Consider the following 24,221-nt stretch of genomic DNA (forward strand, 5'->3'; position numbering starts at 1 on the left):
CAGTCGCTCTCTCTCTTCCCCCGCAGTCGCTCTCTCTCTTCCCCCGCAGTCGCTCTCTCTCTCTCTCTCTTCCAACAACAACATGCCCTGGAAAAAGCCTCGGCACCGCCGGGCACTCCAGCTAGTCTATCTATATATATAAACGAGTCGATCTGTCTGTCTATCTGTCTGTCTGTCCTTCTGTCCTCACGTGTGCGTCTGTCCGGCTATGCGCTCGAAAGTTATAGAGCGTACCTACGCGTGCGTTACGTCGAAAGAAAGCTTACCTTTCCAAAACGGTCGTAAGCGTATTTACGTTTCGGCCGGACAGAAATCGCACCCGCGGTATCCGAAAAACGTTCAAAATTCCGCTCATTAGCATCTCATTATCCGCTCATTAGCGACAGAGTGACCTCGAGGTCGACCAATCGTATGCCGGGTTCCTGGCGCGTGCGGCCGGGCCCTCCTACGGTCGAGTGATGGAACGATTGACCAATCCTACGCTTTGTTGACCTGATGGTCGACCAATCGGTGCGTGTGTGGGCGGGCCTTATCGTTCTGAACCGAGGTGAGTCGCCGCCATCTTGATTCCAAACTTTTCCTTTCTTTTTCCCGCTCTCTGCGTCTTTCAAAAAAACGTTGCTTTTAAAACACATAGGCCTAGAAATTCAGTTAGGGGCGCCCAGCTCGCCTGGGCGCCGGAATTACCGCTGCGCGCGGAGCCACTTGCTCCAGCGGGATATTCAGTTTCAGCGCCCCAAGTGGAAGCCGGCCGCTAAACAAGGGTTTCGGCGCCCCGCTTGGGGCGCTGAAACTGAATATCGGCGTGCAAAGTGCCGCAGCGCCACCCGCTGCAGCACGGCAGCCTGCGGTACTGCAGGCCTTCCTCTCACTCTTAAGGGGGAGGTGCCTGCAACAGCGCGATCCCCGCTCGCGAGTGCCGGCAAATGAGCCCGGCACCAAGGTAAAGTGCCGGGCTCTCTGGAAATAGCCGGCAATGCCGTGGGAGGGTGGTGTAGGAGGCCGGGGACGGAGTTGCGGGCAAGCGGCCGCCGAAAAAGCGGCCGGCCGCACCTCCACCTTAACTCGCCCCACTACCGGCACAGGTAGGCCCCTGTATACCGGTCGCTGTTTGTGGCCGGCGCGGAGGAGGCGGCAGCAACCAAATATGGCCAGCGGGGCGATAGCGGGGCGCTGCGCACACCGATGACATCATCGGTGGCGGCGCAGCGCTACAGGCTAACGCCGCCATTAGCGCCCCGCTAAATATCGCGGTAGGTTTGGACAGTGGCGCAAAAGCCCTCTTTGGGCGCAAACTGGTGGCGCAGGCCACTGAATTTCTAGGCCATATTGTTTTTTAAAAAAGTTAATTACTTTCTAAATCTTTTATCTAATCTCATTAATTTTCCTACCTTTCCCCGTTTTTCCAGGTAGGCCTTGAAGCCTCGGCCTCTCCTCCACACCGGCCCGAGCTAGGCACCTCCCGGCCCCAGTCCAACAAGCGGCCCCCCGATCGCCGCCATCTTTGTGAAGGCTGGAGGGGCGGGGCCTCAGCCGAGCGCCGCTACCTTAGTAAAGGGTGCGCGCGCAGCAGGAGCAGCTGAGACGCGGTGTCTCTCTGTTCCCCGCTTGGCTCGGGCGGGGCTCTTGGGAGTGCTGATCTCGGGCGGGGGCTTGGAGAGCGGGAAGGGTTACCCCGGCAACCGGGCCCGCCGGCCGTCTCTCACAGCCGCAATCGGTGCTCTTCAAGCCAGCTCGGGAGGGCGGGGCCATGTCAGTGCATGGGGGGGCACGGAGCTCCATGGAGCCATCGCCAGCGCTGGGCTCCGGTTGCTTTGTGGCCTGCGGTCCGAACAGCAGCTGTGGACCTCGAGCTGACCGGGGCGCTGGACTCGGCTGGGCCATGTCTTTGCGTGTGTTCGCCTCGGCCAACGGCATCAGGGTGACGGCCGAGGGAACGCGTTCATCCAGGTGCCGAGGCGCCGGGCCCCGGGGCGGAAAGAGGGATTGGAGCGGGGGATGAGGGCTCGTGCAGGGGAGAGGGAGAGGGGGCAGAGAGAGGGGGGAGGAGGGGGAGAGGGAGGAAGGGGTTAGGGAGGTGGTGAGAGGGAGGAGGATGGGGTAGGGAGGTGGTGAGAGGGAGGAGGAGGAGGAGGGGGAGAGGGGAGAGGAGGGGAGAGAGAGAGGGTGGGGGAGGGGAGAGAGAGAGGGTGGGGGGAGGGGAGAGAGAGAGAGGGTGGGGAGAGGGAGAGAGAGAGGGTGGGGGAGGGGAGAGGGAGAGAGAGAGGGTGGGGGAGGGGAGAGGGAGAGAGAGAGGGTGGGGGGAGGGGAGAGAGAGGGTGGGGGAGGGGAGAGAGAGAGAGGGTGGGGGAGGGGAGAGAGAGAGAGAGAGGGTGGGGGAGGGGAGAGAGAGAGAGGGTGGGGGAGGGGAGAGAGAGAGAGAGGGTGGGGGAGGGGAGAGAGAGAGAGGATGGGGAGGAGAGAGAGAGGGGTGGGGGAGGAGAGAGAGAGGGTGGGGGAGGGGGAGAGAGAGAGGGTGGGGGAGGGGAGAGAGAGAGGGTGGGGGAGGGGAGAGAAAGAGGATGGGGAGGGGAGAGAGAGAGGGTGGGGGGGAGGGAGAGAGAGAGAGGAGGGTGGTGGAGGGGAGAGAGAGAGGGGCGGGGGGAGGGGAGAGAGAGGGTGGGGGGGAGGGGAGAGGGTGGGGGGAGGGGAGAGGCAGGGTGGGGGAGGGGAGCGAGAGGGTGGGGGTGAGGGGGAGCGAGAGAGGGTGGGGGGGGAGGGGAGCGAGAGGTGGGGGGGGGAGGGGGGAGAGAGAGTGGGTGGGGGAGGGGAGAGGGTGGGGGGGGGAGGGAGAGGGGGGAGGAGGGGGGGGGAGGGGTGGGTGAGGGAGGGGGTGGGGAGGGGAGAGGGGTGGGAGGGGGAGGGGAGAGAGGTAAGCAGGAGTGATGGGGAGGGAGAGAGAGAGGGTGAGGGAGGGAGAGCGTGAGGAGAGGGGGGAGGGAGAGTAAAGCAGGGAGAGACGGGGGAGGGAGAGAGAGGGTGAGGGAGGGAAAGAGTGAAGGGGTGGGACAGGGAGGGAAAGAGTGAGGGGATGGGAGAGCTTACCTTCTTCCCTCCTTCGCAGGGGTCCATCGGGCCACCTTCCCCCCCATCGCGCTCTCTCTCTTCCCCCCCCGTCGCGCTCTCTCTCTTCCCCCCCAGTTGCTCTCTCTCTTCCCCCCCAGTCACTCTCTCTCTTCCCCCCCCAGTCGCTCTCTCTCTTCCCCCGCAGTCGCTCTCTCTCTTCCCCCCCCCGTCGCTCTCTCTCTTCCCCCCCCAGTCGCTCTCTCTCTTCCCCCCCCCAGTCGCTCTCTCTCTTCCCCCCCCCAGTCGCTCTCTCTCTTCCCCCCAGTCACTCTCTCTCTTCCCGCCCAGTCGCTCTCTCTCTTCCACCCCAGTCCGCTCTCTCTCTTCCCCCCCAGTCGCTCTCTCTCTTCCCCCCAGTCGCTCTCTCTCTCTCTTCCAACAACATGCCCTCGAAAAAGCCTCGGCACCGCCGGGCACTCCAGCTAGTCTATCTATCTATCTATCTATCTTCTATTATTATATATATAAACGGATACTTCTGTCTATCTGTCTGTCTGTCCTCACGTGTGCGTCTGTCCGGCTATGCGCTCGAAAGTTATAGAGTGTACCTACGCGCGCGTTACCTCCAAAGAAAGCTTACGCTTCCGGACGGTCGTAAGCATATTTACTTTTCGGTCGGACCAAAATTGTTCGCGCCTTATGCAAAAAACCTTCAAAATTAAACTCATTATCTGCTACTTAGCATTGATTGACTGACGTCAAGGTTCCACCAATCCTGTGCCGTCACGATTGACCAATCCTACAGTACAGTCCCCTGATGGTTGGCCAATCGGTGTGTGTGTGTGGGCGGGACTAATCGTTTTCATCTCAGGGATGTGCCAGCCATTGTTTCACTGCTTCCAGCTCAAACTACTCTCCTTATCCAGCTTTGAAAAAGTTAGTATCTCTTTTAAAAATAACATAACATTTACCAAAAACGTTTTTATAAGTACTTTCACTTTCATCTTTCAAGGTATTAAAAGGTAGAAATGTTGCCCGGCAGCAGATTGAGAGAGGGACACAGACAGGGCCCAAAAGCCTGGGACTCGATTTAAAATGTTGCCCGGCAGCAGATTCACAGAGGGGACACAGAGAGGCCCCAAAGCCTGGCACTCGATTTAAACCGCCCGGCCCAAAACAGCCCTGGCAAAGCCGGGCTCCCCCAGCTAGTATGGTATAAATGCTCAGTAAGATGGATACACCTTTTGGTTGAGCTTTTTAGGAACAGGACATATCGCAGTTTTCAGTAAAATACACTGACGCATCATTATGGGTCATAATAACGTCATGAAAAGCAGTGAAAAAAATCATAAAATTACACTAAGAAAACCTTTTGAATGATAGCTGTACTTGCAGTTTGTTAAAAGAAATCTACTTCTAGTTTATGTTCACATATTATCTTTTGTACTTTAACGCTGCCTTTGTCCCCAAAATTCAATAGTTTATTGCAGATTATCTACTTTTAAAGGCCTCTGAATGTCACCAGTATTTCTGCACACAGACCCCATTTGGTGCATCCATTGTAATCCAAATGATTTGGTAATACCTGTTAAATAACACTAGGTGGTGCAATGTCTACAGATTAAAAAGAACACAATTCAAAAAGGGTTTCTTGTTATAACTATCTTGCAGAAGTAAGGCCACATATTAGAGCATTCCAAGAGCCTGACTGGCTTGGTCCTTATCTAGTTTTTTTGTCACTTAGAGTAATGGTCTTGAGTCTAAAATTTAGTGGGGGTAAAATTCCACTTTGGCGGCGGTGCAATACGGGGCCATAGTGGATCAGTTGCCTGTTGTACACCCCGTCTGATTTTCATTTCCATTGAAGTGAATGGAATGGGCGGGGTGTGTCTGCTATCGTCCATTTTGCAAACTGCTGGAGTTGAATTTCACTCCCAATGATTCCTGTTCTATGTTAACCAAATTATGTCTGTGTGTAGTAAAACTAGTCTTGCTGTAATTGGTAATAATAAGATGGCTAAAAAGAGCTGACAATTCCATTTTCTCTGTATAACTGATCTAAAGAGTTAATCTGATATACATCATCATCTAAATATACATCTAAAATCATTTTATTTTAAGTACTGTAGTTTTATTTACTAATTAAACATAGAGAAAAAATCATTTTTCCCACTAAGCCTGTTCCTTCAACAGGACATGTATAATTTATCCTGTCATACATTCTCTTTCACCTATTTAATCTCCTGAGGAAAAATTTGCCCTGCCCTTCTCTCCAATCCAAAGATATGTCAATCAAAACTCAAGAATACCAAACTAATCTTGCATTGTAAATCAACGATCTGTTGCTTTTCTCTTATTGGCATTTTCATGGTTTTGGCAGTTTAAGAATATAACATTTAGGTCTATATTTCAGTTATGATAATTGTTTTGTAAAATCATCTCTAATTTTTCTCTGACAATTTTCTCCCCTCTCATCTCTCTGAAAGAATTTGTTCCTTGCTGGGATGCTGTTTTTTTAAAGCTCCTTTTTTAAAGCTGCCAATTGACACAGGATTAACTGCTTTCGATGAGAGTTTATACCACAATTCACTAATCTATGAAAAACATCCTTCTAATCTCAAAACTTACTTGTTAAGTATGTGCTCTTGTTCACTAGTTCTTCGCACACAGTTCAAGTTAAGTAACTTGCTAATATCTACATTATTCCTTCCTCTCATTGCTTTAAAAACCTGTATCATGTCCTTTATCAAGTTTCTCTAATGAAAACAATTGACTTCTGTGAATCTCTCATAATGTATAATGCATAAACATCCTCCTTGCTCTTCGGTCCAACACATTAATAACATTTTGTAAATAGTATGAACAGTTCAAAGTTTGAGTAACTTGTTTCAACTTATAAGCAAATCTCTTTGAAATGCATCCTGGTTTAAGCTGCTTTAATATTGCTGTACTCCAGTTAAAAAATAGTCTTTCTGCATATTGGCCTTAGTAAATACAGGAAAATTACTTTGGTTTTGCTGGCAACTGCACATAATTCACAAAATTAGGAGCTCGCAATGCTGACATGAGACTTAGCCCAATATAAATGCAGCTAATAACAGCTTCTCATTGTCTGGAACTTGTCCTTGAGTGGTGAAATAACTTTCCTTTTTACCTTTGCTAACAGAGACCCTTCAATGTCTGCATTTTTCATGGTTTCTGCTCCAATATATATTACATTACATTTGTTTCTATACAAAAATCTGTCTGCCGTCCTTTACCCAACCTACATAACTGGACTGATCTTGTATCTTTCTGAAAATGTATTCAGATATTTAGTAGATCACATCTAACTTTTTGGTCGTAAAATTAGTATAAATCTCATTAAAATTATTTAGTAACTTAAGAAATTCTTTAGGACTTAATGGTTGCTCAGCAGTCAGTGAACATAAGAAGTAGGAGCAGGAATAGACCACTTGGCTCCTTGAGCCTGCTCCGCCATTCAATAAGATCATGGCTGATCTTGGGCTCAAAGCCACTTCCCTGCCTGCTCCCCATAACCCTTCACTCCCTTATCTTGCAAAAATCTGTCTATCTCCACCTTAAATGTATTTAATGACCCAGCCTCCACATCTCTCAGGGGCAGAGAATTCCACAGATTTACAACCCTCTGAGAGAGGAAATTCCTCCTCATCTCAGTTCTAAAAGGGCGACCCTTTATTCTGAGACTGTGCCCCCGAGTTCTCGATTTCCCCATGAGGGGAAACATCCTCTCTGCATCTACCTTGTCGAGCCCCCTCAGTATCTTATATGTTTCAATAAGATCACCTCTCATTCTTCTAAATTCCAATGAGTATAGGCCCAACCAGCTCAACCTTTCTTCACAAGTCAACTTGCCTCCAATGCAAATATATCCTTCCTTAAATAAGGAGACCAAAACGGTATGCAGTACTCAAGGTGTGGTCTCACCAATACCCTGTACAGGTGTAGCAGGAGGTCCCTGCTTTTATACTCCAACCCCCTTGCAATAAAGACCAACATTCCATTTGCCTTTTTGATTACTGTACTTGCTGTACCTGCATGCTAACCTTTTGTGTTTCATGCACAAGGACCCCCAGGTCCCTCTGAACTGTAGCATTTTGTAATCTCTCTCTGTTACGTCCGTATAATAATAAGAAAAGGACTGCAGAGAACGGTACAACAGGTGTTTACTCAACGTGGTTCAAACTGCAACTGAACTGTACAGATTACTACTCAACGTTATATACAGGTGTGGTCACTGCCGGTACTGCAGTATACATGAGCTGTAAAAAGTAGTTCTCCCCCTTAAAGGTACATACATTACAATTCCTCCCCTTTTAGATTAACAGTACCATAACGCTCAGTTAACAATTAAATATCAAACTAATTACAATTAACACTTTTAACATGCAACGTTAGCTGAAAATAGTCTATTTATAAATTCAGTCTTTGGGGAGGCTTCCTGATCCTTTCTGGATAGCGCCTTTCCCGAGTGTCTTGCTCTTGGTGCGGAGGCGATTCTGGCCCCCTGTCGTCGGTTGGTTCATCAGCTTCCGATGCTACTGTTTCTGGGGTAGATGCTACCTGTACGTCGGGTTCATCACCAGGTACGTATGGGCGAGGCATGGGGTTGACTCGTTCCTGTGACTCTAGGATTTGGTCAGCATGGCGTCTCACGATGCTCTCCCCAACGTCCACTGTGTACATTAGTTGCCCCTGCCATGTGCATATCGTTCCTGGCTGCCATTTCTCTGTTCGGTAGTCGCGGGCCAAGACTGGTTGCCCTACATTGAAGCTCCTTGTCGGCTTCTCATTGATGTGCTGGAATTGCTTACTCTCAACATCTCTTCGTACATTTGGTCTGAGCAAATCCAGATGAGATCTCAACCTTCGGTTAAAGAACATCATGGCCGGGGCCTGGTTGGTGACTGCATGTGTCGCATTTCTGTAGGCTAACAGGAAATTGTCCACCTTATGCTGCAGTGGAATGTCGTCATCGCACATGGCCTTTACTGCTTTATTAAAGGTTTGTACGAACCTCTCAGCCAATCCATTTGTGGCTGGATGATACGGGGCAGATGTATAATGCCTTACCCCATTCCTTTTCATAAATCTTCGAAACTCTTCGGACACAAACTGTGGTCCGTTATCAGAGCAAATCTGCTCTGGCAAGCTGTTCCTGGCAAAAATGGTCTGCAGGACTGCAATAGTTTTCTCCGTGGTGGTGGAGGACATTTTGATCACCTCAGGCCATTTCGAGTGCGCATCCACGGCTATTAAAAACATTGAGTCCATGAATGGACCAGCAAAATCAATATGCACCCGTTGCTATGGAGATGAGGGCCACTCCCATGGGTGTAGAGGGGCATGTGGTGGTGCATTTTGGACCTTCTGGCATCCTGAGCAGCTCTTTGTCAGGTCCTCGATTTGCTGATCCATCCCCGGCCACCACACATAAGCCCTAGCAAGGCTTTTCATTTTCACCCCTCCCAGATGACCTTCGTGAGGCTCATTGAGCACTCTCTCCCTTAACTTGGGTGGAATTACCACTCGGGATCCACACATCACTGTCCCCTGACACACTGACAGCTGTTCTCTTCTGGATGAGAATGCTGGCAACAGTGAGTCGCCATATGCTGGCCATCACTTCACCGTCAAATCATATACCCGAGACAGTGTCGGGTCATTTCGGGTCTCCTTCTCTATACCAGCGTTAGTTACTGGCAAGCATTCAATTATAGTCGAATGAAATATTTTGACAGGATCCACTGCTGGTGCTTCCTCCGCAGTAGGCAGTGGCAGGCGTGATAGCCCATCAGCATTTCCATGCTGTTTCGTGCCCTTATACTCGATTTCATATTGGTGCGCCCCTAGAAAAAGGGACCATCTTTGTAGCTGTTGCGCAGTCATCACCGGAACGCCCTTCTTTGGATTAAAGATGGAGACAAGTGGTTGGTGGTCAGTCAGCAAGGTGAACTTCTGCCCGTGCAGATAGTGATTGAACTTTTTCACTCCCCACACTAGGCTGAGGGCCTCCCTGTCAATCTGGGCGTAGTTACGCTCGGCTGAGGTTAGTGACCGAGACGCAAAGGCTACTGGCCTCTCCGAGCCATCCGGGAATTTGTGTGACAGCACCGCTCCAATGCTATAGGGTGATGCATCACACGCCAACCGAATTGGTAGTGCTGGGTTGAAATGAGCCAACACCTCTTTTGATGTGATCAATGCTTTGCTCTTCTGGAAAGCTTGTTTACATTCGTCACTCCACTTCCATGGTACCCCCGTTTGCAGTAGGGTGTTCAGTGGGTGTAGCACGGTGGACAAATTTGGCAAGAACTTATGGTAGTAGTTCACCAGCCCGAGGAACGACCTCAGTTGTGACACATTTTCCAGTGCTGGAGCCTTGACTACTGCCTCAATCTTTTCAGGGGACTTATGTAACCCCTCTTTATCAATAACGTGGCCACAATACGAGATCTGCTTCTGGAAAAACTCGCATTTGTGGCGATTAGCTCGGAGCCCATATTCCTTCAATCTAGTGAGCACCTGCTCCAGGTTGGCGAGGTGATCACTGTCATTTTCGCCCATGACCAGGATGTCGTCCAAATAACACTGGGTCCCTGGAATCCCTTGCAGGACTTGTTCCATTGCCCTTTGCCAAATAGCCGGAGCTGATGCTACCCCGAACACCAGCCGGTTGTATTGGTAGAGACCTTTATGAGTGTTGATCGTGAGGTACTGTTTCGAGGCTTCTTCTACCTCCATTTGCAGGTACGCCTGGGCCAGATCAATCTTCGTGAAGCGTTTCCCTCCGGATAGCGAAGCGAAAATATCTTCAATCCGCGGAAGCGGATATTGTACAGTGTGAAGGATTAGGTTCACTGTCACCTTAAAGTCCCCACAGATGCGAACCTTCTTTGGTTCCCCAGGCGTATTACTCAACGACCTCTTCATTACAGGAATGATGGGTGTAGCCCACTCGCTCCAGTCCACTTTGGACAGTACTCCTGAACGTTCCAAACCTTCCAGCTCTGCTTCGATGGCTGGGCGGATCGCATAAGGTACTGGCCTTAAAAAACTTTGGGCTTGCATTTTCCTCTATTTTGATCATCGCTGTTATGCCTTTTAGTGTTCCAAGTCCCTGCTGGAACACTTCTTGTGCGTCAGTTAGCATTTTTGACAGTCGTCCAGGTGTGACGTCGTCATCCTTTTTGGCATCTACAATCAGTGCTTGTATGGAATGCCAATCTAGCTGTATCTTCCGGATCCATTCACATCCTAGTAGTGGTGGTCCTCCATCTGGCAATACATATCGGTCCATTTTTGGTGTTTCCTTGCCGTTATATATAACGTTCACCCTTATTTTTCCTTTGGGGTAGACTTTTTGCCCGTGTACGTCTTCAAGACAATCTTTGTATCTCTCAAGGGTATATGTGAGAATAGCCGCTTGTAGTCCCTTTGGTTTATGACTGTTAGGGCTGATCCTGTGTCCAATTCCATTTTCACTTGGACTCCTGCTATCTTGAGCGTGACCCAGATAGTTTGGTGATCCTCCATTTTGATCACATTATTTCGTTTCAGACAACCCAGCTCCTTGCTTCCAGAGTCTGTATCACTCTTCTGTTCGTCTGAACTACTCTCCGTCACCTTATGTACCTTTTTGTACTTCTCCTGTGGAGATTTCTTGCTGCTGGTTTTCTTTCCCGACCTGCAGACTCTTGCTATGTGTCCTACTTTTCCACACTGTCTGCACACTTTGTCCTTGAACCAGCAATCATTATGGTCGTGTGTTGTTCTGCCGCAGCGATAGCACTTCACTGTTCCGTATGACATTTCATTTGTGCCATATTCTTGCGGTCTCTGTTGTATCTCTGCAGTGCCCTGTGCTGCTGCTTCATGTGATACTGCAATGCTGAAAGCCTTGTCCAGCGTAAGATCCTTTTCTGATAGAAGCCGTTTCTGGGTTCCTTCTCTTTGAAGCCCACATACAAACTTGTCCCTTAAAGTGTCTGCTAGTCCCGTTCCAAACTGGCAGTGTTTCGATAGCTTGCGCAGTTCCGTTAAATACTCAGCATTACTTTCATCTTTATGCTGGTTCCTTTTGTGAAACTTAAATCTTTCTGCTATCAGCAGCGGTGTGGGGTTTAAGTGGTCCTGTAGGATTGACACTATGTTTTCAAAATCCTTTTCTACTGGCTTCTCTGGGGTTACTAGGTTTCATAGTAAGCCATATGTTTTTGCACCCATTGAATTCAACAATACCAGCGCTTTCTTGTCATCTGGCACTTCATTCGCCTTGCAGTATACTTCTATGCGTTCGACATATGTCATCCAATCTTCGACTTCATTGTCGAACGCTGTAATACTGCCACTCTTCGGCATTTTTGGGTGTGGTTAGACTGGCTTAAAATGGCACCTCCCGCGCTTTCCTTTCTTCCCCGCTGCGGCTTAAAATGGCATCTCCCCCGCTGCTGCCAACGCCGCTCTCGGCGGTCCTCGTGGCAAATGGTGATGCCCTGTGGGTTTCGTGTGCTGCTCCTGCGCTGCTGCCAACACCACTCTCTGCGGTCCTCGTGGCAATGGCAGCGCCTCGCGTTTTCCTGCGCGCCTCTCTCCCCCGTTGACGCTGCTCGGCTCTTGACCACGGCGGCGCTCTGCTCTCTCTCGCCTCTCTCCCCTGTTGATGCCGCTTGGTCCTGAACACCGGCTGCACCCTGTGCGCTCTGCCCTCTCTCTCTCCCCCATCGACGCTGCTCGGCCTTTTTCTGTGCCGCTCGGTCGGGCTCTAGCCCGTCGCTGTCCGGGAAGGGTCTGCGCAGTACTTGTTGCCAGCCCATTTTGCTGGACCACCGTGACTGGAAAGCCAAGCCTGGCTCTCGACAGCCTCCCCTGCGATGCTCAAATCTCCGCTGGATGACTGGGCGGTTGCCCGTGGTCGACGCCTGTGCTTCTGGACTCGACCTTCTTCCACTGTTCTCCAGGAGCGAATCCCTGGGAGGTGATGCAGAGTTGCAGGTAGGTTCGAAATTGCTCGTCGCCACTGTTATGTCCGTGTAATAATAAGAAAAGGACTGCAGAGAACGGTACAACAGGTGTTTACTCAACGTGGTTCAAACTGCAACTGAACTGTACAGATTACTACTCAACGTTATATACAAGTGTGGTCACTGCCGGTACTACAGTATACATGAGCTGTAAAAAGTAGTTCTCCCCCTTAAAGGTACATACATTACACTCTCCATTTAAATAATTTAGCTTTTTTATTTTTCCTGTCAAAGTGGATAACCTCGCACTTTCCCACATTATACTCCATCTGCCAAATGTTTGCCCACTCACTTAGCCTGTCTATATCCCTTTGCAGATTTTTTGAGTCCACTGCACAACTTGCTTTCCCACCCATCTTTGAATCATCCACAAACTTGGCTACATTACACTCGGTCCCTTCATCTAAGTCATTAATGTAGAATGTAAATAGTTGAGGCCCTAGCACCGCTCCCTGTGGCACCCCACTAGTTACCGTTTGCCAACCGTAAAATGATCTATTTCTCCCAACTCTCTGCTTTCTGTTAGTTAGCCAATTCTCTATCCATGCTAATATATTACCACCAACTCCGTGAGCTCTTATCTTATGCAGTAACCTTTTATGTCGAATGCCTTCTGGAAATCCAAATACACCACATCCACTGGCTCACCTTTATCTACCCTGCTCGTTACATCCTCAAAGAACTCCAGCAAATTTGTTAAACTTGATTTCCCTTTCATATAACCATGCTGACTCTGCTGGACTGCATTATGATTTTCCACATGCCCTGCTACCACTTCCTGAATGAAGGACTCCAGCACTTTCCCAACGACAGATGTTAGGCTAACTAGTCTATAGTTTCCTGCTTTCTGTCTCCCTCCTTTCTTAAATAGGTGTGTTACATTTGCAGTTTTCCAATCCGCTGAGACCTCTCCAGAGTCCAGGGAATTTTGGGATATTGCGACCAATGCATCCACTATCTCTGCAGCCACTTCTTTTAAGACCCTGGGATGCAGGCCATCTGGTCCAGGGGACTTGTTGTCATTTAGTCCCATTATTTTACCAAGTACCTTTTCCTTAGTGATAGTGATTATCTTTAGTTCCCCCCTCCCTGTGGCCCCTCGATTATCCATTATTGGGATGTTGTTAGTGTCTTCTACCATGAAGACAGATACAAAATATTTGTTCAGAGTCTCTGCCATTTCCCCGTTCCCCATTAATAATTCCCCATTCTCATCCTCTAAGAGACCAACGTTTACTTTAGCTACTCTCTTCCTTTTTATATACCTGTAGAAACTCTTACTATCTGTTTTAATATTTCTTGCCAGTTTACTCTCATAATTCACCTTCTTTCTCTTTATTATTTTTTACTCATCCTTTGCTGGTTTTTAAAAATGTCCCAATCCTCTGGCCTCCCACCAATCTTGGCAACATTGTATGCCTTCATTTTCAATTTGATACCATCCTTTACTTCCTTAGTTAGCCACGGATAGTGCTCCAAAGATTCCACAATTCATCCATTAAAAGTAGACTGTGTATTAAAATCTAGCAATCTGATGGACTGGTATATAGACCTGGATCAAGTCTCCATTCTAAGAATATTTTACTGGTGCATTCAAGAGGCCCATTTCAAATTCAAAGCGACACTTCAGACTTTCATATATAACAATTTAACTACCAGGAGAACGTCTGAATATGTAGGTTAGATGATGGAAGAAGAGACCAAAATCTGGTTAATCCTATGCTTTATTCAGCTCTCTGTTCCCTATACATTACTATATTCTGGTAAAGATCCCTTGCATTTGGATGTTTTGCCCATTGTAGCAATCAGATACAGAAACAACAGGCAAAAGCTAATAAGTAAACCAAAAAATAATGGTAATGTATAAATATGTAAAACTGGACAGGCATTTGGTGGTTGGAAAGAAATAGCAGATTGTAATCTTGAGAAGAAGTAATAGTTTGACCTAAAACATAGGAACACAGGAACAGGAGTAGGCCATTTAACCCCTCGTGCCTGTTCCGTCATTCAATGAGATCACGGCTGCTCTGTGATCTAACTCCATATACCTGCCTTTGGCCCATATTCCTTAATACCTTTGGTTAACAAAAATCTATCATTCTCCGATTTAAAATTTACAATTGATGTAGCGTCAATTGCCCTTTGTGGCAGGGAGTTCCAAACTTCTACCACCCTTTGTGTGTAGAAGTGTTTCCTAATTTCACTCCTGAAAGGTCTGGCTCTAATTTTTAGACTATGCCCCCTAGTCCTGGAATCCCCAACCAGCGGAAATAGTTTCTCTCTATCTACCCTATCTGTTCCCCTTAATATTTTGAAAACTTCGATCACATCACCCCTTAACCTTTTAAATTCTAGGGAATACAACCCTAATTTGTGTAATCTCTCCTCGTAATTTAACCCTTAGAATCTAAGTATCATTCTGGTAAACCTACGCTGCAATCTTTCCAAGGCCAATATATCCTTCCTAAGGTGTGGTGCCCAGAACTGCTCACAGTACTCCAGGTGCGGTCTAACCAGGGTTTTGTATAGCTACAGAATAACTTCTAGCCCTCGTATTCTAGTCCTCTAGATATAAAGGTCAGCATTCCATTTGCCTTTTTGATTATTTTCTGTACCTGTTCATGACATTTTAATGATCTATGTACCTGGACCCCCAATCTCTTTGGACCTCCACTGTTTTTAGCTTTTTACCATTTAGAAAGTACCCTGTTCTATCCTTTTTAGGTCCAAACAAGGATGACCTACAATGCCTACACTGAAATCCATTTGCCACAGTTTTGCCCATTCGCTTAATCTATGGATAGCCCTTTGTAATTTTATGCTTTCATCTACATTGTCTACGATGCCGCCTATCTTTGTGTCATCAGCAAATTTGGATATATGGCTTTCTATCCCATCATCCAAGCCTTTAATAAATACAGTGAATAGTTGAGGCCCCAACACCGATCCCTGCAGGACATCACTAGTCACATCCTGCCAATTAGAGTACCTGTCCATTATCCCTACTCTCTGTCTCCTGCCCCTCAGCCAATTTCCTAACCAGCTCAATAATTTGCCTTCAATTCCATGGGCTTCTACCTTAGTTAACAGTGTGAGAAGTACTGGTAGAAAAGTGCAGGTAACAATAAAATACAGTTGTTTAGAAATGCTGCTTTGTGCATGTGATTTGAAGTAGTCCACAAGAGTTTCACTGAAGTATTAGAGTGAAGGCCCCTAAAGAAAAGGAGGCGGCCAGGTTAGTGAGTGCCAACTGATAGACCTCTCACCAATCAAAACAATGGGGGATGGCAGTATTTACCCACCCCTGGACAAATCCATTTCAACCTAAAGAGACATTTCTTCAAAATGTATACAGTGAAGAAACTGGTGATTCTGTATTCTTCCCCACTTGAGAGTTACCATAGCCACATCCATCAGTGTAGTAATCGCTAAACAGGAGTCTATCCAAAGTGATTTGTCACCAGCAGTCAAAAGAACTGAAGGAGTCAAAAGCGATAGTTGTTAGCCACAATAAGTCCTGAAACCCATACTAAAACTGAATTTCATAAGCTTAAAAATAATGAGAATAGTTATAAATTTACAAATTTAAGTTGAAGGCTGACCTGACATATAAAATTGGGTGGGGGTTATTGTCATCTGGTGATAGGAAAGAAATAACAGTATTGCAATCTGGCAAAGAAGAGCTAACTTGACTTGGACCTTTGAAGTGGCAGGTATTGGTAGCAAAGCACAGGCAATGAGAAAAGATTTGCTATTGTTCAGAGTTGCTGCCTTATATGTGTGATTTGAAATTGCCCAACACAATTATTATTGAAATATTACAAAAATATTGTATCAAATCCATCTCACCATACTCCAGCTGTAGCCACCAACAAGGTAAATATTGTCGTCCAGCACTGTGCAGCCTGGACCACTGCGACCCTCCAAGATAGGAGTTTGCAGAATGTTCCATTGGTCACATTTAGGGTCATAACATTCAACGAGCATAACATCAAGATGTGAGAAACCTAGATCAAAAGAAGCATTTTGAATCAAAGTAATGAGCCGAAAACAGTTTTGCTTGATACAGTTGTTGACATAGCTGCTTATTTCAGCACAGCTCTTAAAGAGAAAGGTGTATAAGATACTCTGGACTGACCTAATGATGAGTTACTGGTCCAATTTAGTCATATATTTCCACTTAAAGCAGAGTGATGGTATGGGGAAGTATTTTCAATTTGAAAAAAACCTAGAAATATTGAAGGAAGAGTTCCTCTGTGTGCTATGTGCAGCAAAATCCTAAATGTGTTTTTAATCAAGAATTTATGATTTCATTAGACATAACACACAGAAGAAATTTTCCCCAGCTATCTTCTACTTCATAGTGGCCATGTTCATTATTTTCAGTTTAATGATTAGATTTCACTCTTACAGAGACGCACCATTTTTGGATCTCCATCGGCAGTTGTAGCTGCTCTCGTGAATTTCAAAATTTCAAAATTTGCAGATGACACAAAGCTGGGTGGGAGGGTAAGCTGTGAGGAGGATGTCGTGAAACTCCAGTACGATTTGGACAGGTTGGGTGATTGGGCAGAAACATGGCAAATGCACTATAATGTGGATAAATGTGAGGTTATCCACTTTGGTGGCAAAAACAGGAAGGCAGATTATTATTTGAATGGCAATAGATTGGGAGAAGGGGAAGTGCAAAGAGACCTGGGTGTTCTTGTGCACCAGTCGCTGAAGGTAAGCATGCAGGTGCAGCAGGCGGTTAGGAAGGCAAATGGTATGTTGGCCTTCGTAGCAAGAGGGTTCGAGTACAGGAACAAGGATGTCTTACTACAGTTGTACCGAGCCTTGGTGAGACCGCACCTTGAGTATTGTGTGCAGTTTTGGTCGCCTTACCTGAGGAAGGACGTTCTTGCCATGGAAGGAGTGCAGCGAAGATTCACCAGGCTGATACCTGGGATGGCAGGAATGACGTATGAGGAGAGATTGTGTCGATTGGGCTTATACTCACTGGAGTTTAGAAGATTGAGAGGGGATCTCATCGAAACCTATAAAATTCTGTCAGGCCTGGACAGACTAGATGCAGGAAGAATGTGTATGATGGCCGGGGAGTCCAGAACCAGGGGTCATAGTCTAAGGATAAGGGGTAAGCCATTTAGGACAGAAATGAGGAGGAATTTCTTCACCCAGAGAGTGGTGAACCTGTGGAATTCTCTGCCACAGAGGGCGGTGGAGGCCAGTTCATTAAATATATTCAAAAAAGAGTTGGATATATTTCTTAAGGCTAAAGGGATCAAGGGATATGGGGAGAAGGCAGGGACAGGGTACTGAATTTGGATGATCAGCCATGATCTCATTGAATGGCGGAGCAGGCTCGAAGGGCCGAATGGCCTACTCCTGCTCCTATCTTCTATGTTTCTATTTTTCTATGTGATGTATATTGCTAGAGGAGAGTGGGGAGGGCACATATCTAAGAGTGACTTTGTTTATTTGCAGAGAAATCAGTCCTTTGACCACCTAAAAAATAAAACAAGTAAGCAAAGCTGGTACTAACTTTCCCAGCTCAGATATCCCTGGATTGGCTCCCAGCTGGAAGGAAGCATTGTTTTCTGAATGAGTTAACAGGCCATTGCTATTATATGTCACAATGGCTCCAAACACAAGTGGAGACTAGATATGGAGATTAAATTACTTATTAATCAAAGTGATTCATATAATTACATAGATTTATGGAGTATTTGGTTCTGTAACAATTCCTTCTAGTCTCTCCTTTAAGCATAATTGCCTGGAATTTCTGTGGGAATTCTCCAATGGGAGAGTGGTTGAACCCTGGAGAAAGTGTAAATGGCTAAAAATGGCCGTTTGTGCTGTTTCTCAAGATTTTCTGCCAATCTTCCATCAAAGGAGATCAGGAAAGCCCCCCCCAGAAATTCAGTGCTGTTAGTTTACTATATTCATACAAATATTAATAAATTATTCCCTTGATACAGAGGGTTGCTAACAGAATTTAAGGGTTAGCCCTGTGTTTCTCTCCCACTGTAAAACAGGGGAATTCCATTTGCACATTAAGCATATACTGCCTTAAATAATGTATGCTTTTGCTAGCTTCTTGTACGCTCATTGTTATCAATGTCCTCAATATATTTTCTTCTCTATTTTCTGTTGCATATATTTTAATAGTTAATAGCTGATAATTATTTAATCTTCATCGATCTGCATGCCTTCCTGGTTTGAAAAGTGCAGCAGTAATAATTACCATAAATGTCCTTTCAGGAATCAATTTTACAGGCTACATTTTCTGACAGGTGCTCCAGTCAGGTGAGACCTTGGGGTTGGAGCACACAATTAGAATATATTTATGCACTCGTGGAACTGAGTCAAAAATATTGAAATGGATCGAATTATTCATTTGGCAAACTAATAGAACAGGGACAGCTCAAAATGTGCTATGCTTTCCAGCCATGGATGTGGTCCAGTCTAGAAAGAGATATATCAGGCACTAATTTAGCAGTGAAGCGCATTGGTACTCTGTCCAATAACCAGTCAGTAGCAACTGCCATTAGGTAAGAATTCTATCTACCTTGTTGTATGTTGTATTGCAGGCCAAGGCTCTTAAAGAGTGGCACTATTGTACAGATCACAACCTACATGTTCCATTGTTCCATTTTTTTCTTTACTATGGTGCCCTTTGTTCCTACTAGATTAATTGAAGGATGAAAAATAAAGAGGCTTATATTTTGTACTGGTGCTGGGACCCAGGAAAATTCAGTAGATTGCCCTGTCAGCAGTAGAGAGTTATCTTCCTTTATAGTTTGTGTGCTGGCAGCAGCAGGATTACAATGGAGTATCACACTCACTGATGGGGCACTATCAGTATAAAAGTGGCTTTTAATAATGTGGTAGTGGATCTCCCGTCATGTTGCTGACAAGCCGTCAAATGAACTGAGCTATATCCATGAAAATTTATTATGTAAATTAAATCCTATTAATTACAATGGTCTTCCCCGAAAATGTATAAATTAAATGAAAATGTGACTATTTAATGGAATGGGGTTGTTGCAAAATTTATTGATTACATAAAAGCAGCGGCTGTTTGATAGTAATTGGGCCGCTTGTTAATCAAATTGGTTTGTGGAAATTTATAAATAAAGTGAGTGGCTATGTAATAGAAAAGGTTTGCTCAAAAGTGTATTCATTTAATAAAAGAAGGAACTAGAACAGGTTTCCATCAAAGTCATTAAATAAGAGCAGGAAATCGAACAGGACTGTACTAAAATGCATTAATTAAAGTGGAACATGTAAGTAAGAAGTGAAAAATAAGTGACCTAAAATGTATTTTTTAAGTAACAGCAGTAAATTGAATAGCGCTGGTACAATGAAGTAATTTAATGTGGAGTGGACTGTGAATAAGCTATAAACTATGCAGATTAATTGTAGTAGAAATTAATTAATTTGAAATAGATAAGTAGAGGTTGCACAAAGTGGGGCAGAGAGGGTGATTACAGCAGCGGGTCTGAAACAATGTTCCCTGTAATTTGTTTTGGTGCGCGGGCCCTTTAACTGGCTGTGGGGCCCATTCAATTTTATGTGCATGTGCAGCTTAGAGGGAACGTTGGTCTGAAGCCCAATTTTCAGCAGCATTATTAGCTGAAATGGAACACAAAGACAAGAAACATAGAAACATAGAAACATAGAAGATAGGATCAGGAGTAGGCCATTCGGCCCCTCGAGCCTGTTCCACCATTTAATGAGATCATGGCTGATCATCCAAATTCAGTACCCTGTCTCTGCTTTCTCCCATATCCCTCGATCCCTTTAGCCTTTAGAGAATTCCACAGGTTCACCACACTCTGGGTGAAGAAATTCCTCCTCATCTCAGTCGTAAATGGCTTACCCCTTATTCTTAGACTGTGATCCCTGGTTCTGGACTCCCCCGCCATCAGAAACATCCTTCCTGCATCTAGTCTGTCAAGACCTGTTAGAATTTTATAAGTTTCAATGAGATCCCCTCTCATTCTTCTAAACTCTAGCGAATACAAGCCCAATCGACCCAATCTCTCTTCATACGTCATTCCTGCCATCCCAGGTATCAGTCTGGTGAACCTTCGCTGCACTCCCTCCATGGCAAGAACATCCTTCCTCAGATAAGGCGACCAAAACTTCACACAATGCTCAAGATGTGGTCTCACCAAGGCCCTGTACAACTGCAGCAAGACATCCTTGCTCCTGTCCTCTCGCTATGAAGGCCAACATACCATTTGCGCTCTTAACTGCCTGCTTACCTTCAGCGACTGGTGCACAAGAACACTCAGGTCTCATTGCACTTCCCCTTTTCCTAATCTATTGCCGTTTAGATCATAATCTGCCCTCCTGTTTTTGAAACCAAAGTGGATAACCTCGCATTTATCCACATTATACTGCATCTGCCATGCATCTGCCCAATCACCCAACCGGTCCAAATCATACTGGAGTTTCTCTGCATCCTCCTCACAGCACACACGCCCACCCAGCTTTGTGTTGTCTGCAAACTTGGAGATATTATATCTAGTTCCCTTGTCTAGATCATTGGCATATATTGTGATTAACTGGGGTCCTAGCACTGATCCCTGTGGTACCCCACTAGTCACTGCCTGCCACTCGGAAAAAGACTTGTTTATTCCAACTCTTTGCTTCCTGTCTGCCAACCAGTTCTCTATCCAAGTCAATACCTTACCCCCAATTTGCAAGATAATCTCTTATGTGGGACATTATCGAAAGCCTTCTGAAAGTCCAAATACACCACATCCACTGGTTCTCCCTTATCTATTCTACCAGTTACATCCTCAAAAAATTCCAGATTAGTGAAGCACGATTTACCTTTTGTAAATCCATGTTGAGATTTGTCCGATCCTGTCACTGTTTTCCAAGTGCTCTGCTATTACATCTTTTATAATGGACTCTAGCATTTTCCCCACTACCGATGTCAGGCTTACCGGTCTGTAATTCCCCATTTTCTCTCTTCCACCTTTTTTGAATAGTGGGGTTACATTAGCTACCCTCCAATCCATGAGAACTGTTCCAGAGTCCATAACATTTTGGAAGATGACCAGCAATGCATCTACTATTTCTAGGGCCACTTCCTTAAGTACCCTAGGATGTAGATTATCTGGCCCTGGGGATTTATCGGCCTTCAATCCCATCAATTTCCCTAACACCATTTCCCTACAAATACTGATTTCATTTAGTTCCTCCCTCTCATTAGACCCTATGTTCCCTGACATCTCTGGGAGGTTATTTGTGTCCCCCTTTGTGAAGACAGACCCAAAGTATGTATTTAATTGGTCAGCCATTTCTTTGTCCCTCATTATAAGTTCCCCTGATTCTGACTGCAAGGGACCTACGCTTGACTTCACCAAACTTTTTCTCTTCACATATTTTACAGTCTTTTACAGTCAGTTTTTATGTTTCCTGCAAGCTTACTCTCATACTCCATTTCCCCCCCCTTAATTAATCCCTTTATCCTCCTTTGCTGAATCCTAAACTGCTCCCAATCCTCAGGTTTGCTGCTTTTTTTGGCCAATTTATATGTCCTCTCCTTGGATCTTATGCTATCCCTAATTTCCCTTGTTAAGAACATAAGAACATAAGAAATAGGAGCAGGAGTAGGCCAATCGGTCCCTCGAGCCTGCTCCGCCATTCAATAAGATCATGGCTGATCTGATCCTAACCGCCAATCTACTATCACTGAACCATCTCCTGAATCTAACAGAATTAGACACACGAAATAGGAGCAGGATCAGGCTACATGGCCCCTGGGCCCGCTCCGCTACCCACACGGCCATGACCGATCCGAACCTAGACTCATGTCCAAATTCCTGCCCGTTCCCCATAACCCTTTATTCCCTTTACTTCTAGGAAACTGTCTATTTCTGTTTTAAATTTATGCAATGATGTAGCTTCTACAGCTTTTTGGGGCAGCATATTCCATGGACCTACCATCCTCTGAGTGAAGTAGTTCCTCCTCATCTCAGTTTTGAAAGAGCAGCCCCTTATTCTAAGACTATGCCCCCTAGTTCTAGTTTCACCCATCATCGGGAACATCCTCCCCGCATCCACCCGATCCAACCCCTTCACAATCTTATATGTTTCAATAAGATCGCCTCTCATTCTTCTGAACTCCAATGAGTAGAGTCCCAATCTACTCAACCTCTCCTCATATGTCCATCCCCTCATTCCCGGGATTAACTGAGTGAACCTTCTTTGTACTGACTCGAGAGCAAGTATGACTTGTCTTAAGTATGGACACCAAAACTGTATGCAGTATTCCAGGTGCGGTCTCACCAATACCTTGTACAACTGAAGCAATACCTCCCTATTTTTATATTCTATCCCCCTAGCAATGAAAGCCAACATTCCATTGGCCTTCTTAATCACTTGCTGCACCTGCATACTAACCTTTTGAGTTTCATGCACCAGGACCCCCAGATCCCTTTGTACTTCAGTACTTTCCAGTTTCTTGCCATTAAGATAATAACTTGCTCTACGATTTTTCCTGCCAAAGTGCATAACCTCACACTTTCCAGTATTGTATTCCATCTGCCAAATCTCTGCCAACTTACTTAGCCTGTCTATGTCCCCTTGCAGGTTTTTTATGTCCTCCTCACTCACTACTTTCCCTCCCATCTTAGTATCATCTGCAAACTTTGATATGTTACACTCGGTCCCCTCCTCCAAATCGTTAATATAGATTGTAAAGAGTTGGGGACCCAGCACTGACCCCTGTGGAACACCACTAGTTACTGATTGCCAGTCCGAGAATGAACCATTTATCCCAACTCTCTGCTTTCTGTTAGATAGCCAATCATCTATCCATGCCAGAATATTACCCCCAATCCTGTGATTTTTTATCTTAAGCAATAATCTTTTGTGTGGCACCTTGTCAAATGCCTTTTGGAAGTCTAAATACACTACGTCCACTGGTTCCCCTTTATCCACCCTATATGTTACTTCCTCAAAGAACTCCAGCAAATTTGTCAAACATGACTTCCCCTTCATAAAACCATGCTGACTTTGTCCTATTAAATTATGATTATCCAAATGTCCTGTTACTGTCTCCTTAATAATGGACTCCAATATTTTACCTGCCACAGATGTTAGGCTAACCAGTCTATAGTTTCCAGCCTTCTGTCTACTGCCCTTTTTAAATAAGGGCATTACATTAGCAGTTTTCCAGTCTGCCGGGACCTTTGCTGATTCCAGGGAGTTTTGGAAAATTATTACCAATGCATCCACAATCCCTACCGCCACTTCCCTCAAGACCCTAGGATGTAAGCCATCAGGTCCAGGTGATTTATCTGCTTTGAGTCCCATTATTTTACCGAGTACCACTTCCTTAGTGATTTTGATCGTGTTTAGCTCCTCCCCCCCTATAGCCCCCTGTTTGTCCAGTGTTGGGATATTCTTAGTGTCTTCTACTGTAAAGACTGATACAAAATATTCATTCAGTGTTTTTGCCATCTCCATATTTCCCACCATTAATTTGCCGGTCTTATCCTCTAAGGGACCAACATTTACTTTAGCCACCCTTTTTCTTTTTATATAACTATAAAAACTCTTACTATCTGTTTTTATATTTTTTGCTAATTTACTTTCATCATCTATCTTCCCTTTCTTAATCAATCTTTTTGTTACTTTTTGCTGTCTTTTAAAGTTTTCCCAATCCTCTATCCTCCCACTAGATTTGGCCACCTTATATGCCCTTGTTTTTAGTCGAATACTATCCTTAATTTCTTTACTTAGCCACGGATGGCTGTCTTTTCTTTTACACCCTTTTCTTCTCAGTGGAATATATATTTTTTGGAAGTTGTAAAATAACTCCTTAAATGTACACCACTGATCATGTATCGTCTTACCCTTTAATCTATTTTCCCAATCCACTCTACTCAATTCCACTCTCATACCTTCATAGTCTCCTTTATTCAAGCTTAGCACGCTTGTTTGAGATCCAACCTTCTCACCCTCTAATTGAATATGGAATTCAACCATGTTATGGTCACTCATTCCAAGGGGATCCTTTACTAGGACATTTTTAATTAATCCTGTTTCGTTACACAGGACCAGATCTAAGGTTGCTTGCCCCCTGGTCAGTTCAGTTACATACTGCTC

The 24,221-nt window shown here is 45.5% G+C and overlaps 1 protein-coding gene across 1 annotated transcript in view; it reads right to left on the minus strand.

Moving 5' to 3' along the window:
* Positions 1-24,221, minus strand: part of klhl14 (kelch-like family member 14) — a 215,120-nt gene that overhangs the window by 2,093 nt on the left and 188,806 nt on the right. Inside the window, exon 8 of the mRNA XM_085992854.1 lies at positions 15,939-16,096. Coding sequence (XP_085848980.1) covers positions 15,939-16,096 — 158 coding nt within the window. The remainder of the gene's footprint in view (positions 1-15,938; positions 16,097-24,221) is intronic.

Source organism: Somniosus microcephalus, chromosome 7, assembly GCF_052327205.1.
Source record: "Somniosus microcephalus isolate GS21.2 chromosome 7, FLI_Smic_1.0, whole genome shotgun sequence".
In the NCBI taxonomy this organism is placed as follows: Eukaryota; Metazoa; Chordata; class Chondrichthyes; order Squaliformes; family Somniosidae; genus Somniosus; species Somniosus microcephalus.